At 41.0% G+C, this 17,126-nt stretch overlaps 1 protein-coding gene across 1 annotated transcript in view; it reads right to left on the reverse strand.

Annotated features, from left to right (window-relative positions):
- LOC8040135 overlaps nt 1-17,126 on the reverse strand; it is a 75,715-nt gene that overhangs the window by 2,299 nt on the left and 56,290 nt on the right. The window contains exons 21-27 of the mRNA XM_002413965.5: nt 15,043-15,318; nt 13,013-13,312; nt 11,977-12,099; nt 8,347-8,454; nt 4,971-5,163; nt 2,662-2,764; nt 273-384 (exon numbers count right to left, since the gene is read on the reverse strand). Of these exons, the coding sequence (XP_002414010.4) occupies nt 273-384; nt 2,662-2,764; nt 4,971-5,163; nt 8,347-8,454; nt 11,977-12,099; nt 13,013-13,312; nt 15,043-15,318 (1,215 nt within the window). The remainder of the gene's footprint in view (nt 1-272; nt 385-2,661; nt 2,765-4,970; nt 5,164-8,346; nt 8,455-11,976; nt 12,100-13,012; nt 13,313-15,042; nt 15,319-17,126) is intronic.

The following is a 17,126-nucleotide window of genomic DNA, read 5'->3' on the forward strand; positions in this document are numbered from 1 at the left end:
GCTGATAATCTTTGTTGTGACGTCAGTCACACGTATGAGCCACGGTCGTCTCCGCACGCTCTCTAGTGCTGCTCTTGTTTGGTGCCTAGGGAGGCATAGGGATTTTTCGTCCCCTCAACGAAAAACGTCATGAAGACAGACAGATCTGCGGGTTTGTGAGAAAAGAAAACTTCGCAGCAATCTTTCGGCTCCTCCCCCCACTATGTCATTACACAAAGAATATTTTTGTTGACGAGTTTAGCGACCTTGGCGTACAACACTCGTGAACATACCTTGATGGGAGGGTGCAAAACAAGGTTGACAGACTCCAAGATATAGTCAGAAATCAGAAATGGAGCCACCTTCTGAAACTCTCTCTTGTGGGACCCCATGCTTGTCACCAACCTGAAATCAATATTTTATTTTTTTAAAAAAAACCTCTCCTAGTTAGTTTTACTGACAGGAACAAAATCCTGTATTTTGTAAGTGTCACTGTGCAAAGGTAGGTGCTACTAAATTTGACAACTCTAGGTCATACAGTTAAAATATCCCTACAGTTGCATAACAGAGTTAAATACCAGAGAGCTTGGAACCGAGCCTAACCCACCGAAAATTTTCATGCTCCGTTCACTCCTCAGCCGACAGTGCGGTGGGAGCTATGCGCTTGCCGGACCAATCGGCCGCCTTCCTTTCATCATCTGATGCCATTCTCCACACGTGGGTATGTACGAGGGAGTGTGATCACGTGGCAAAAGACAGAAGTGTGACTAGCCCAACAAGCACATAGCTTCCACAGCACTTTTAGCTTAGCGGTGAACGGAGGATGGTTGAGTGCAGTACTGGCAGCGGAAGCCACGGGCAGGAGACGGGGAAAGGCAACTTTTGTCTTAATTTTGAGCGAAGGGCTAATCTTCTAGGCAGAGAAAGGAAACGTGCGAGTGCACGAAGGAGGGTCCCAGCAAGATGCGAGTTCCTCTTTTCCCCCCTCTTGAACAGCGAGCGGTATACTCTCGCCCCTGTACCTTCGGTAACGCTGGGTGGTTTGTGAGTTAAAGAAGAAAGCTAAGAAGGACAAAGTTGAAAAATCATTTCATGGTCCCTTTAATCCTCCAAACTTGTAGTCCAACAAAAACTTGTATTGTAGTCCAACAAAAAACTGAACAGAGGTGACAGGAAGGACGTGAGCTCGAAAACTGGTTGCACGAGTGGGCTGCTATTGGATTGACCCATAGGGTGCTCTGGTTTGTTCTTCTGCTCACACTGCTATCAACACCACAACAATGACAATGCAAACAAACAAACAAAAATTGTAAAAAAAGACATTAAAAATATTTTGTGTGTTACTTTTGAACGAAGTGCGACATATTTAAACTAGGAGTGGCAAAAGTGCAGCTCCGACCTTATAAAAAGATCAGGTCAAAGAGGGGAAAGATACGGTAATAAAAAACAAAACAAAAGGAATTGGATGTTGCTGACAAACTCGAACGTTTAAGATGATAGCCACAATAAATACCAATTTTTCGTGGTCATCTGAATTTTTGATTTACCAAGCATTTTTTACAGGTGATACTTTCATCTTGAAATTTAACAATTTCTTTAGGCTCTCAGCCAGTCACTCTATTTGGTTAAAAGAAAAGTAGACAAATTGAACCAAAATAGTTTCTAACTGGTATGGACCATTTCAGCTGTATCTAGCTTAAGAATGGCAAGCAAACTTTGACACACTATACTTTTAAGTGGTTATAAGAATAAACCACAAAAATGCATACTAACAAACTTGCATTAATGAGGATCATTCCTTGAAAATGTGATGGCATACAAGGACGTTAGTCATGTTCCCCTAAGTAGTAACTGTTCAACAGACAGATTAGCAAAGGGTATGTACCAGCAAGTGATATCAACTAGGAAACTTTGTGGGAAAAACTGAAATCAGCGTTTGTGTTCCGATCGTCTTGCGTGTGACGTCTTTGGCTACCTCCGTTTCCTCAAGGTGTTCAAATTTAGTCGACCCCTAAAAGCTGTTAGTACAGCTTTGAGGGGCCTATTGATGACGATAATGAGAAAATTTGAAAATGCAATCGTTGTAACCGGTTATTGTTGTATCTGAAGTAGAAATTGTGTTTCTAGTCTAGAAACTCTATGAACTATTCGTTATAAGTGGTATATCGTTATAATCGTTATAAGTGCATTGCACTGTACTCAACTGAAATTCATTTAAACACTCAAACAGATCTTGATTGTGCCTCTAGTGCATTTCATTTCATATGACAGTGTAGACCGCATATAACATGTCGCGGGAGTCGCGAAAATTCGCATTATAAGCGGTACCGCGCTATAACCAAAACATCAATTTTTCAGGCCAAAATACATGCCATTAACAACTTACCTTTGTAAAAGAATTTATTTTATGTTAGATGAAAAATAAAGCTTAGTTTGAGGAAAGTCTTTATTTCACCAGGCTAGTACACTTCTCTCTCAAGTGTGTCGCACATTTTGAAAGAAATGAGTTTCAATTTCAATACAGGGACAATGAGGTCACAGTTGACTGATTAGAAGCCATTGCATTTTTAGTCTCTATGTGTAGCAGACTTATAGAGTTCACACCAGATAAGACCCTGCCCTTATTTATTTTGAAGGCAAATATCTGTATGCAAGAGTACCATAGATTAATGGACAGTTTACCTTTCAAGGCTGAGTGCACACATCTGCAGCTGGTAGGCAAAGTCAGCAGGTTGCTGCTTCAGCTCCTCTATGCCACTGACCCTGATGATGCTTTGGAGGAGCAGTGGAATGTGTTAAGGTGAATGGACAATGTTTCTAGCACACACACGACTGCAAAACAATGAGCTTAGAAATTTCCACTGACACACACTGGGGCACTATTGATGCAAGTCAATTAAAAATAATATCCATGGCTTAGCTCATTCAACCCACTATACAGGGTGTTCTTTTTTTTAGGATTTACAGATTTGTTTTAAAAAAGCCATGACAGCGACACTATGCAGTGGAAGCAGGTGGGTTATATGGCCGGGAGACATAATGTAGAGGGCTAATCGTCGTGATAAGTAAAATAATTAGCTCAATTTCCTTTATGAACTTTTTAAGTAGTAAAAAAAAAAATTTGTTTGTTTGTTTATACAGTGTAAAATTGGTCTGCCTATGAGGAGTGGCAACACTGGTTTTTGCTGTAGATGAGAAATTCAACAAGTTTCTGATTGGAACCATGTCTCTAGATTCAATAATTAAGAAAGCTAATTAAAAAAAAAGTGTTGTTAATTACCCGACTTATTTTGATGATTATCACCCTACATCATGTCACTCAAGCCATATAACTCAAATGTGCAGACTACATTAGTGTAGTTCTCACAGCTTTTTTTTAAACAATAATGTTTGGAGGTGTACGCCTTTTTTTACAGCACGAAAAAATTTTCGTGCTGTAAAGTGCTGTAAAAAAAACACTATGACCATCCTTATCTGAACACACCCAGATGATAATTTTGATATATTTTGTGTCATTTTATATGAAGTAGTTCGTTGGTAAATAATATGTGGATCTGTTCTTAAACATGTTTATTTGACATGTTTCGTAACTTGTTTTCCATAAAAATATTTTATTGTACTTTTGAACATTCTGTATACATGTCGCAAACCTCTTATAAGTACCCGTAAAATCCCGTAAGAACGCCCACTCAATATAAAGAGATAAATGTGTGGAATACATGGGGTGGGCTATCTTTGGGGATGCCACAGCAAAACTTTATCAAAAATTAATGATAAGCACCGGGGCACCCCGCTACGAACCACGGGACGCGGGAACTAATACTCCAGACCGCGGACACCCAAAAATTTGCGTATCACGATGCGATAAACACGCGGGGATTCGCTACAAACTCCTGAGTCACGGGAAAGGATACCGCAAGTGGCCGACGCAGCATATTCGCGTTTCACGGTGCGAAGGATTCGCGGAAACCCGCCGAGAACTCGCATCTCACGGGAACGGATATTGCAGATCGCGGACGCAACAGATTCAAGTTTCATGGTGCAATAAAGACGCAGGAACCCGCTAAAATCTTGCCTGCCACGGAAACCGATATCGCGCGCGCAGATCGCGAACAAAAACACTGGAATACACTACAAACTCGCATGTCACGGAAACAAATACCGCAGATTGCGGACACAACAGAATCACATTTCACGATGCAATATACACGCGGGAACAACTCGCGTGTTACGGGAGCCGATATAACGCGCGCAGATCGTAGACAAAAACGCGGGAACCCGGTATGAACTCGCTTCTCGGACGTACCAGTACCACAAATCGCGCCGTTGATGCGCGATTCCTGTCGGACATCGCTTGACGCTCAACGGAAATCGGGGGTGGGTGAGGTTTTGGAATTTATGTTAGATATTTAGCCAGAACAACGGGATGGGCGATCTGTCGGGAGAGGGCGTCCTTACGGGATTTTACGGTAGACAAATATATCACTATGTGCATGCTTCGGTGTAAAATACGGACGGCTGTGCAAAGTACCACAGCAATATTTTGGCAAGCGCCTCGAGCTTCAAAATTTTATAACTCCGGAAGAAAATTAGCTACGGCATTCACAAATAGCTAAATGCTCCTCCCAAGAAATTAACTTTAAAATATATATTTTTACATAAATCTAAAAAATATGACCCGGAAGCATGATCTGAAGTGGAAACACCCAGCTTGAGATAACACCATACAAAGGTGAGCTCAAGAACTACTTTCATACACCTTGAACAAGGACAAGACTGGGTAAGGTATAATCTCAGAAAACAAAATACCAAAATTAACAATAAGGAACCGATTCTTACTTTAAATTTGGCATTAGGAACAATGGGTAGATCTCCGTTCGTTCAAAACTACTTTCATGTCATATGGCAATACTATCTGACATGGTACTGCCAAAACACCAGACATGAAATAAATCTTGCAAAACATGGAACAGCAGAACCTTAAAGGATATTGGAAACACAAGCTTGGAATCCTGGTGTGCACCCAACCACCACAGCAATTCGCCTGGACAAGAAGGTGCTGAGGATTCTACAAAGAGCTGTGAAACAGCTGCAGAACATGGCTGGGCTGTTGTACATGCCGGGCAGGTCCAGGGAGCTCAGCAGTTGTAGTGCAACAATTCCGCTCAGGTGAGAGAGAGAAGACTGAAAGGAAAAAGGTGTTTTAGCGAGCCTTTATATTTGTGCAGCTACAGGTTTACAGAAGCTGTGCTTCAAACTGCAGAACTTCTCAAGATTCTTTTCTGGGCTGAGTGAACACTATTCCATTTGGAAAATGGTGCTCACATACACAGACCTAAAGCTACTACAAACGACTATGGCACAGAGCAGTGATTTTCAAGCATTTGGATGCCCCTTCTCAAGAAACATAGTGTATTTATGTAAACAGAGCCGACGAAAGACACACTCCATGCTTGAATTAGTGAAGCATATGCAAACTCCAATATATTGAACTGTGAGTAATTCGGAAATGCTCATATTGGATGATGTGGGGAAATAGCACAGAAGTGAATGCTAAAATGCTACAACTGTAAAAAGTTCTGTGCTCAGATAACCTTTCCTCTTCAACATTTTTTTCCATGCTTAGAAGACAAACAAGTGTGCCACAAGGCTGCTTTTATAATTTGTATTTTTCAAAAAGTTGACTAAGAGGGAGGTGTGGGGGTGTTGCTAATGCAGTCGGGAAGTACGAAACGAAAGGATTAAACACAAAGAAAAAGGAACACACCACAGGGCTGCCTTGCAACTGAAGTTTAATTATCATGACAGCAGCAGAGTTGCAGCAGACAAATGAAACAACAGAGAATCCGTGCAGGCATCACCGTTTTCCTTGCTAGATATCTGGGAAAGAGTTAAACTATCAGTGAAATGGAAACAGTTAAGCCAGCAGGGATTCTTTGTTGTTTTTATGTCGATTCATGCCTGGTATCTAGTACACTAGCTGTCTTGACGATTAAATTTAAGATGTAAGTCAATACTAAGGTGTGTTCCTTGGTTTTGTTCTTCTGCACTGTACATGATTTAACAGTTGATTAAGGTATTACTAAAAAAAAAATGTGGTGCTTTTATAGGCACTCTTTTGCACTGTAACAGGCACAGGTAACTAACCTGGAGTCAAAATTCAAATATTGCCTCCATCATAATCAAATATTGCCTTCTAACATAGTGAGGTAACTTTTATAACAATAAAATAATGACTAAATATTGTGATGTGACACAAAGCCCTCATCAAAGACAGTATTCAAATGCAGTCCACTCCCATTGATATGACACTTATGAATCCAGCCCTCCATCGCTATAATAATTTTCGGGGTGAACCAAATTCTCCCAGAATGAGGAAACTCTTAATACTGTATCACCACTGAAATATTCTGAACAGGTCTGGTCATTGTCAAATAATTCAGTTGTGATACAGTATTAACAGCTTCCTCATTCTGGGAGAATTCGGTTCCCCAAAATGTGATCTGACAATGACCAGAACTGTTCAGCATATTTCAGTGAACTATGACTAATTTGTTCATTGCTACGTCCTTCAAGAGACGTAGGCGGTTTTAAATGAGGGATACCCAATGTTGAAATTAACACTTTGATTACAAACAATGGAATGAAATGAGGCAGAAAGTTAATCCCTTCTGTCACCAGATTTCTATCATTTTTCCAAACCCTCCCTAAATTGTGGTATAGATTAGTTGGGAAGGGAAACTGCTGGTAATGCAGTGATATAGAAAGAAACTGAATTGCAGTCAGTTGTAAAGACACCATTAATGTAGGAATTTGACTAATTGCTGTGTCAGAGCTGATGCAATACCAAATTCATTCTAACAAGGTTCTGTCTTTTCAGCACACTAAGCTTGGCCTCTCATCTGGTAATCACAACCAAAATTTAAGCTGAAACTATATTCTAAATTTTGGCAATCGTCAGTGCAGGTGCATAAAACCTATGTTTATAGCCCTTTTGCTTGTGCTAGGATGAAACAAGAGGGTTCTTTGAAACAACATGCTCTCTTTATGACCACTCTATGGCAGAAATAAAAAAGGGCTGTATTAATGGACCTTGCTGTCATTTGTTGCAAAAGTGGCAACTGGTACTTCTGGAGTGGCCAGCAATGTATGAACAAAAAGTTAATTCCAGACAGTCTCACTCAAACACTGTCAAAGCTAATATATGGATTCATAAAGACTGTAATACCAGTGTGCTATTATTTTGCTTCATTCCCACGCTTGGTAATTGTTTCACTGAAACTCTTTCAAATAGGTCTTTTTCTCAATATTTTTCAAGTCAGATTTAAAGGAAAATGTGTTTACAAAGCTGACAATTTGAATAAAGAAATGGATTAGCAGCTGTCACTATCAGGCTGATTCACAGTGATTTTCTTCAAGTATCTAAAAAAAGTCTGAGGGCCCTTGAGTCAATGAATAAAAAAAAAAAACACATGCACACACACACAAATGTTTTCTTTTCTTGTTGTTTTTTGTTTTTTTTTTACCAGAAAATCTTTGTGCTTTTTTCTTGTTTCTCATTTGAGGTTTTACCGACTGTGCTGGCATATAATTCCTAAATTTTAATCCAAAATGAATAGTGTAAAATTTCTAAGTACCATACCCCAAAAACTCTTCGGGATGTTGGCTATCTTCAGTGGCAATGTGTCACTTCGCAACTCTTGGGCACATACTTTTGGTGGGCCATGCAAAATGGGATCTGACCAATTTCACTTGTTGCTTATTTTTGCATTTGGTAAATTAAAAATTGACCAAATTTGAGCCATTTCCAGCCTGGGCACACCCTGTTTTGAACGGCCTCCCAGATGCACATGCCCAAGTTGGAAATGACTCACGTTTCGTAAACTTCTCATATTTCTAACAATTCACGACTAACAGAAAGCAATTCTGGTACATTTAGAAAACTAAAGGTAGAGTCTTCCACCAGCACAAGTCAAGAAAATTGTGTGTGGATGTCAGACATTTTTGCAAATTTCTCCTGCCCACTCCCCACAACCCTTCAAAACATTCATTCTAGATTTTCCCAGTCCATGAACACCCTGTTCAGAATACATGTGAGAATACTATATGCTCCACCAGGGTCCTTTCAACAAAAAGTGTAACTAAAGAAGTCTAAGGCTCTTCATGGCTTGAGAATGTCCAGCACTTAGATGTACAAATTTTCAAACTGGCATGAAGGCATTGGCAACCATCTACCCATTCTAACAATCGGAACCGATAAAACAAACACAGTAGCTGAAATATACATCATCCGAACAGTACAAGGTTTACGCAGTAACACATGCATAACCTGGTTACCTGCAGTGACACAAGGATGACGAAACTCACCTTTTTCATGTTCAAAAGAACTCCAAGGAGTCTAAGTATGTAGAATGCAAGCTCAGCATGATTCCCAGCATCCACAATGGCCATTATAACTGCGAAGTACTCAATGAACTGCAAGGGATATGCATGGTTAAAATTGTGCACAAATAGAAAGGAACAGATGAGAGAGAAAAGAGAACCGCAAACTCATAACTCAATGTATTGAAGGAAGAAAAAAGAACAGCCTGCAGTATCAGCTTGGGATGAGGCCAAACTGGCACGGGGACGCTCGAGCACGCGGAGGGCACACAACATCAACCACACTCATAGAATAGCAGAAAGGCGATTTCCTTGCTGGTTAATGCCGCAGGAGGTTGGCTGACACAACTCTCGCCTAGGCGGAGTATACTAAAAGCTTCAAAAGTTTCCCTTGTGTGTTTTTCAAGGAATCTGCCAATTATTGAGGTTTCTTGTTAAGATGGTGTACACTTCCACGCTTGACAATGCAGGGGTAGGTGACCCCCCACCATGGAATTTAGAGAAAGATTGTTCCCTTAACCGGTCATTAACACACAATTAATGCGCAAGGGATATGCAATTGGTTAGTTAGATACTTTCAACTTTTTAATGGCTTTCTAACAATTGGCAGGCCAAACTCTTATAAGCTTCTGATGTAGTCTGAGTGCTTCTTATGCCACCAGCTGATGGTGTCTGACAACGCATTTGTAAACACATCACACACTTGTGCCTTATCAGTTTGTGTGCCTTCGAGAGCTTCAGGGCTAGTTCACACACTCGGTAAAAGTCAAATGTTGCATTTAACAACAGTCAAACGCCAAGAAGGGCGTGTCTTCCTTCCTTCTGTGGTCTGCCAAATAGGTTCAAATCTAACTACATGAGGTGAAAGTCATATGTCCTACTTAACAAAGGTTTCTTAGTAACTCCAGATCACTACAATTTTGGCAATAAGAATGACATATAAGGTCTCTCTTTGGTGGTGGTGTCTGGCTTGAATGAGAGTTTCACCAAGCCTCCAATACGGTTGATTTTGGCCGCTGACTGATGTTGCGAACACCTTTATGTGGACAGGCCTGACACATGATGCTAAAGTGACAAGGATTTCCATGCATACTCAAATAGGAAGTTTTGATATTAACAAATATTTTACAGATCAGACTCCAATTAGGGTTGTGCAAATAGCAGTTTGAATTGAGTAACACTATGTCATTCATAACCTTCACAGTTGAACGGGAAGTTACGCCACACCAGCTCTCTTTGCAGTGTTGATGATAGGAATGACACTGCACTATTTTGATTTAAACCAGCATTGGCACACCTCTAGTTCACATAAAGACAATATCCAATATCAAATATGTCCAAAACTTGTACAGAAATATTTGATGAAATTGTTTTGTTCTACATTATTAAACAATTATTAAAAACACTGTAAGTTGGAATTTCACAACCTTTCACGAAACCTTGCGATTCGACTGGTTGGAGAAGGATTCAAAATTTTAACAAAATTAACTAAAGTTTGGTTTCTTTCGAAGTGTTGCCAGACGTGCACAAAATCTCTACAGTCAAACACCTTTATAATGAATGCCTCTACCATAAAAACACCCCTTTAACTAAGTAAAATAAAGTCTCGGCCAATCTCCTATGTGTTCAATGTATTTCTTTGACTACTACAATGACTTCCTTTTTAAAAAAATATTTCTATCCAAAGAAGCGATTGAGCAGCCCCACAAAGCAAAAATGACTGGTATTACAAATTTTCTAGGTGAAAAGTAATCAATTTTACATAAATTGTAGCTCTCAAGTAATGCTCATAAAGAGCAGAAATACTGTGTCAGCGGCGAAGGGCCACGCCGCCACCGCCGCGCCCCTTTGCTGCCGTCGCGCTGCACATTTTTGGGTTCAAATAATTTCTAAGTGTGCAATCTTGTGTCTAGATGGTGCTATATGATTGTGTTGCTGTGTAGAAAGCCTGAACGCAGGAACATAGTTGCGTAGCACCATCTAGACACAAGGTTGCACACTAACAAAGTATTTAAACCCAAACCGAAAATGCGCTGAGCGGTACATGCGACGCTGCCTTTGCCAACCATGCAGCGCGCTCGTGTGTGCTTGTTTGCTTTTATTTTGCTCACGCCATTGATTGAGTATATATACCACTCCGCTTCAAGATGAGTTTTTTTTTTTTTTTTCAATTTACTGTTTTAATTTACATTTTTTCTATTTTGCATGAACGTCAGCCCATCTGAAGGGACCCAAGCAAGCAAGAGTATATATATATATATATAAATAAAAAAAAATTTCATGGGCAGTCACAATTATTTTTTTTTTTTTTGCTGTCTTGGCATTTGTTTGACCGACGCGCCAATCTTCAACAGGATCCGAGATTTTCAATCTTCCTCAATCCAAGTCCCAGATTATTCCGCCTTAGAACGACAACATGCAATCGAGGAAACGTGATCTGTGACTCTACCCGTGATGCCAAAATCCAAGCGAAATCAGTAGATTTCGCTTGGATTTTGTTTTTGTCCCAGTAACGCTGGAAGTGATAATGAAATCAGTAGATCCGCACAGGAAATTGTGCTCCCCTCTTTGTGCCGGAGAGCTGCGAAAAAGGGCTCAGTGGGCTCGGTTATGTGCCTCTCACCATCTTCACTCCTCGCTGCATCGTGCACAGCAGCTGTCGCAATCCGAAAGCGTGGCTGACACTACCGTGCTGCTGCGATAATGCTGCCGCGGCTGTCGCCCCCCCTCTTATGAGAGCAACACTGCCGCTTTGAGAGCCTCCTCAGAATGACATGTGACGGTGCAAGCCACCGCCCGATTTAGAAAAGGCCAAATTTACACAGTCGGCGAACGCCTCTCATTCACTGCGTGATTGGGAGTCGATGTCGTTGGTTTAGTGATTCTTGTGATTCATATTTGGATCAGTCAGTTAGTTCGTTGTGTGGAAGACTGGATAGCAGAAAATTAGGCTGCACCAAGGAGCACCTGGTGTCTTGGCTGTAGATGACAAATTTTGCCTGTGGCAGTACTGGTGGTATGACCACCAGCCTAGTGTCTTTAAATTGAATTGTGCAGTGGTAAGTACATGAATGCATGCCAAAACAATTGTAGATTAGAAAGAAGAAAAAAAAAGTGGTAATAGAGTTTAAGATGCCCGGATTCTGCAGCGCGATCCTTCGGCTTACGTGCTCCAAGCTGCGAGAATGCTAGCAGACTTGGCCGCCGTTCTTCCTTTTTATATGTCAAATGTCAATGTACAAAACCTAATTTCTGATGTTGCTCATACCATATTTAATGCTATACTTTTTCCCAAAACCCCTCCAATGTTGCGCAGGTACGTCAATATGCAAAAGCACAAATTCGGTTATGCATGGTAGATTTTTTGCACCTAACTACTACAACGAAGTTACCTGTGCTAAGAAAAATTTTGCCGGTCCGGCGGACTTCATTATAAAAGCATTTGACTATAGTTTTAAGAAAATAATTTACTTGATAGTGTGTTTAAATTTGTACAAAATAATTAGCCATGTTTTCACAATAACAAACTACACTCTTTAACAGACAAGAGCCAGTAAAGGGACAGGTGAAGGGTTTATAGGACAGGTGTCATTGATATGATGAATATCCTAGTACCTTCTGAAGTATTTTGCTGATTTCTTTGCCTAGTTCTCCAGGGTCGATGTCCAAGCACGAGCACAAGATTTCAAACATCTTCAAGTGGACTTTCATAGTTGGGGAAGCAACATTATCTGCATGCTGGAAATAAAGAAACGAATTATCCAGAAAACATCATGGAGGAGTATGGCGTACATCTCTCAGTTACCGCAATATTTAAAAAGGAACCACAGAATGAAAGCTGGCAATAGAAAACCGGATAATCTTTAACCACCTCGAGAGAGTGCAGCACGGCAAGGTCATTGCACCGTTCCGGCATGGTGCCTGGGGCACGTCTTCGACTGGTGTCTTTCCCATCCTGTCCCACCTATGCATCAAAAGTGTTCCCAAAGTGACAACAAATTATGTCACACGAGTTGGCACGTCATGCTGTCGGATGCCGCGATCCTGGCAGATGGTTGTAGAAATAATGGCAGAAAAACGTGAGCAGACTTGGGGGTCGCTGTCATTGCACCATCCCATCTCGTGTCTGCTTCAGTTTCCGTCGACTGTCTAGCCTACACCGAAACAGGTGTCAGCTGTGTTCACCTCTGATGCTGTGCTACCACCAGGATCGTGCCAGGCAATAGCATGACACTCCTGTGACGCCATCAGATGGAAATTGAGGAACCACACTTGAGCACACGATAAACACACCAGTCAGACGCACTCCAGGTACCATGGCAACAGTGCCAGAAGTCCCTTTGGGCTGCAGAACTTTTACCTTTGTCCAACAGAACTAATTACGCACAATCGTTCTGCTTTTGTTGTTTCTCAGAGGAGGCTTTCTCAATGCTACTTAATGCAATGCACTCACGTGCCTATCCACTGATGAAGTTGAGGTGGAAAGAGAAAGTCGAGATTCATGGAGGCATTTTCTTATGGAAACTAGTCGATATAAAAACGTGACACTTGCCTTCATAAATTACTTCATTCTGTGCACTAGTTAGGTGAAGTAAGAATGTTGTGCCATAGTCTCTTGAAACAACATAGATAATAAGCAACAGAAGCATACCATGATGGGGAACAGCTTTTCGAGGATGTCCAGCAGTTCGCTGACTGTGCAACAGCCGAAAAGAACTTGCAGGAAAGATACCTGCTTCTCACTGAGAATGTTTTCAAAGGTTAAAGTTGTGGGTTCACTATCACTGCTCTGTTTCTGATCTGGCAAGAAATGCAGGGCCTGCAAGGTGAACTGGGAGTGGACTCCTGTCCAGATGTCTGGAAGCGTGACAGAGACCAGCCCAGGGAGCTTTTCCCTGCATTTCACTGCTTGTGCTAGAAAGCCCAGGAGCTCATCACCCATTTCTTCCATCTGTAGAAAGGTAAAAAGCAGATCCAACTTGAGAAATATCTATAGATGTATAAAGATGAGGAATATTTTTGAACTTTTCAAACAGAAAAGAACATATCACATTCAATTCTATCGTTATCGACAGGCTGTCCCCCCCCCCCCCCCCCCAAAAAAAAAAAATTACAATGTTTTTGTTAATCTGAAAAAAAGAGAACTACCATAATATCCCGAGAGAAGACCAATCCCCAAAAGATAACCCACCCTAATTTTCGGCACGATTTTCTACTATTTTGATGGCTTTAGTTGAACTCACTTTTGCACACCGAAAGTCAGCCGCCCACCCTGTATTTTCGCCTAATATGCTCTAGGGTTTAGGTGGGCTATCTTGACAAGTGCTGATTGTTGGGAGAGTTGGTATTGTACGTGAGAAAACATGATTGCGCTCTTAGGTGTCTGTTCTTTCTCTGTCCTTGTCTTGAATCGCAATCATGTTTTCTCATGTCGGCTATCTCTCAGGATATTACGGTATGCACTGAATCACCCTCAGTCTCTGCCCAAATGTAGTGCTAGCAGTCCAAACCAAAAACCAAAGCTTCATAGCTTGCCGTTATCTTATTCAAAAATTAGGCGCGATTTCTGCAATTTTCAATGGGAAAATAGGGGCCGACGAAGCTCACGCATATGTGGAGATGAAGGGCATCGAAAACCGGAAATGAGCCCCATTTTCCCATTTCGGTTTTCAGAAAATAATTTACAACTTTTGATTAAGATAAATGCTACTTTTGAAACTTTGGCCTGTGGTCTGGACCGCTGCCACTACATTTGAGCAGAGACTCAGCATCTGACAAAGCAGTTTATTTGTTGCAAAAAAACAAATACTGTAGTTTTTTTTTTTTTTTTTGGGGGGGGGGGGGGGGGGGACATGCTGTACATTAAAAGGAGCCTTCTTTTCCAATAGGGTTTCAGAGTTTGATGATGATAAGATGATAACTTGGCCAGACTTGTGAAATAATTTTGAGATGACACTCAAATGAAAACAATAAGAGCTGATTTCCACTTGCATCCCCTTTGTGAACGGTATACCTCCTAATAAGTGTAAAGGCGTGCAAAGATTTGCACTGCATGCTTTGGTCATCTTACTTTTTTTTTAGTAAATGCAAAACAAATGAACCTGACAACAGTCTAGACTGATATTTCCTTGGCAGACTGCATAAACCACCTAACAGAGTTTTTGTAACGTGTGACCAAAGAGTTTTTTGTCAGTTTATGTCCCTGCAGACTTTATTTATAAGGTTCTTAAATCATAATGAAACAAACATGTTTTTTGTGCTATTTCAAAAGAGCAAAACACAAAAAACAAAATCGCTACCACCACACTATTCTAAACAAGAGGTTGAGACTTGTGGAAGAATGACATCAAGAAGAAACTTAGTGCAAGGCTGGCATCAGTTCTTCAGATGTATCTTAAACACTGGATAATGGCTGAAAAAATGTAGCTATAGCCAGATCACGCCAGAAACGACAAAACTACAAAAGTAGCTTCCACTGCAATATATAATCCCTGCACAAAAAACAGAGGGAATCAACAAATATGATATGACTGTTGTAATAACTGGCTGTAAGGGGCCACCTGTTTAGAATTCCCTTATCAAACCAAATTCCCAGAAAATAAAAATTAAAGTGCATGCTGAGAAACAAAGAGAGTTTCAAAAGATTATTTTCAGAATGATCAGACATTTAATAGAACCTGCCTTTGACTCCAGCAGCTCAGATAGAGCAATGGAAAGAGCAGCCGATGTCGCTTCACTGCATATCTTTTCATCGCCTTCAGCAGAGAGCTTGTGGACCGATGTTGCATACTGAATGTGCAGGGAGCCAATAACAAACACCTGCTTCTTAGTTTGTGGCGGCAGCTGCTCACGAGCTACCATTTGCTGCAGCCAAAGATCAAGAGCTTTGGATAAGCTATGTGCCATCTTCTGCATATTGCCTTTTACGTCCTCATGAAGGAAGCCTTTGGACAGCTCCTAGAACAAAGCATATGGTCATTAAAGGGAGGCTCGTCAAGATGAGTTGCTGTGTAGTTAACTGAAAAACAACAAACAAACAATAAAAGTATGGTGTCAAACCAAGCCCGAAAACAAGATCAAAACCACTTTTTTTTTACCAAACTGGAACAAAACCGTAACCCAAATCAAACATTTGATATTGAACCTGAACCGCAATGAAACCACAATCTCATATGGCGGTCACCGGTCCATTAAAAATTGGCTCGGCATCATAACATGCGAGCCGTGCCTGCTTTTGCGGGCTTCGGTGCGAAGTCAACTCAGTGTTCGCGATAGTGGCATCAACCGTGCAGTGTTGGCTAAATAAACAGCAGTGACATGAAAACAGCTCAATGTCAAAGCAAATAAATAAATTTCCCATCTACTTGCAGCACTAATTAGCGTCGGCGAGTCGGCACAGAAGCATACACTTCTCTGGCTAACTATACCAAGAGGCTGAAAAGAGCTATTCTTTATAATGCAATTAAATGCAAAGGTGCAAGCGAGCTGAACGAGAATGACGAAAATAATACCTGGAGAAGGGGAAATGGAAAGGTCCCGGGTTCGATACCTGGACCAGACAGATTTTTTCGGTCGTGCACAAGTCACCTAGCTGTGCTTGGAGATTTGTGTTTGTCCTTTGCCCTTCTCTCTTGTTAGCCTTCTCCAGAGACTATTTTCGCCATAGCTATTCTTTGTTTGTGTTGTTGCTGCTAAAGAATGCTTTTCCTGAAGAAAAGAAAGCAAACGTAAAAATTAAAATAATAGAAGTATTGACCGCTGTCACTGTGCGTTTGATCTGCAACAGGGAGAAGTGGGGGTGCCATTGGAGGGCCGAAACCAAGAGGAGCATGCAACATAGGGACACCGGGACACATATCTCCCGGAGCTCTGGACGTCACTTGGGGAAAAGTTTCCTGTTTCATGTTTCTTCAAATACAGCATGCCGCACATTACTGTCTTTGTCCTGTTTTGTTGGAATCATCTGTCGACTGCTCTTTGATGCCTTTCTCGTCTTTATTTCAGCCATTCGAGATGGGTAGTTTACGAGTATGTTTCGTGCTAGTGTCACCGTGCACACTGGCCGAATGACTTCGCATGAGAGTAGGATACACTCTGGGACTGTTTTCGAGCAGCCGACGAATTTGCACAGAACAGTGTTAGTGATAAGGAGTCAAGACCGCAAGACGAAATTAAAAAAGCATTTGTTCTGCCGTCCCCGTTTCCACAGCATGGCTTTTGATGACAGTATTTTTGTAGTATTTTATAATGCCGATAATGTTGAGTTGAATGCACTTTTATTTCTTGGCAACTGGGTGAAGTGAAATTTACTTTCTGTTTAGCGTACGACAAGGATGGGCAAAATACATGCAAATATGTATTGAAATACAAATACAAAATACTGCATCGAAAATGTATTTAATTACAAATCTAATTACATTTCCAAAAAAGCATTTCAATACAAGATACAAATACAACCAAATGTATTTGGTCTCCTACAAATACTTTTCCAAATACATTCCTCAAAATTTGCGTCAGCGACTTCAGGGCACCTGCAACGGGTTTCTGGGTACCTCATTCTAATTTTGCATCGTACACTCGGGAGTTAGTGTGCGAGGCTCTAGTTACGTAATAGAAATATAATCACAAAAAAATGTAATCAGCTTGGACGTAATAGGTAAGAAAAGTACAGAGCTTCAAGCAGCTTTTTTTGTCGATTTCATTTTGGTATAGACCAACAAAGAATCGAGACTACCAAGACGCGCAGCACTAGCTAGAGAATTTTT

This window comes from Ixodes scapularis, unplaced genomic scaffold, assembly GCF_016920785.2.
Source record: "Ixodes scapularis isolate PalLabHiFi unplaced genomic scaffold, ASM1692078v2 PGA_scaffold0__279_contigs__length_252992795, whole genome shotgun sequence".
NCBI lineage: Eukaryota > Metazoa > Arthropoda > Arachnida > Ixodida > Ixodidae > Ixodes > Ixodes scapularis.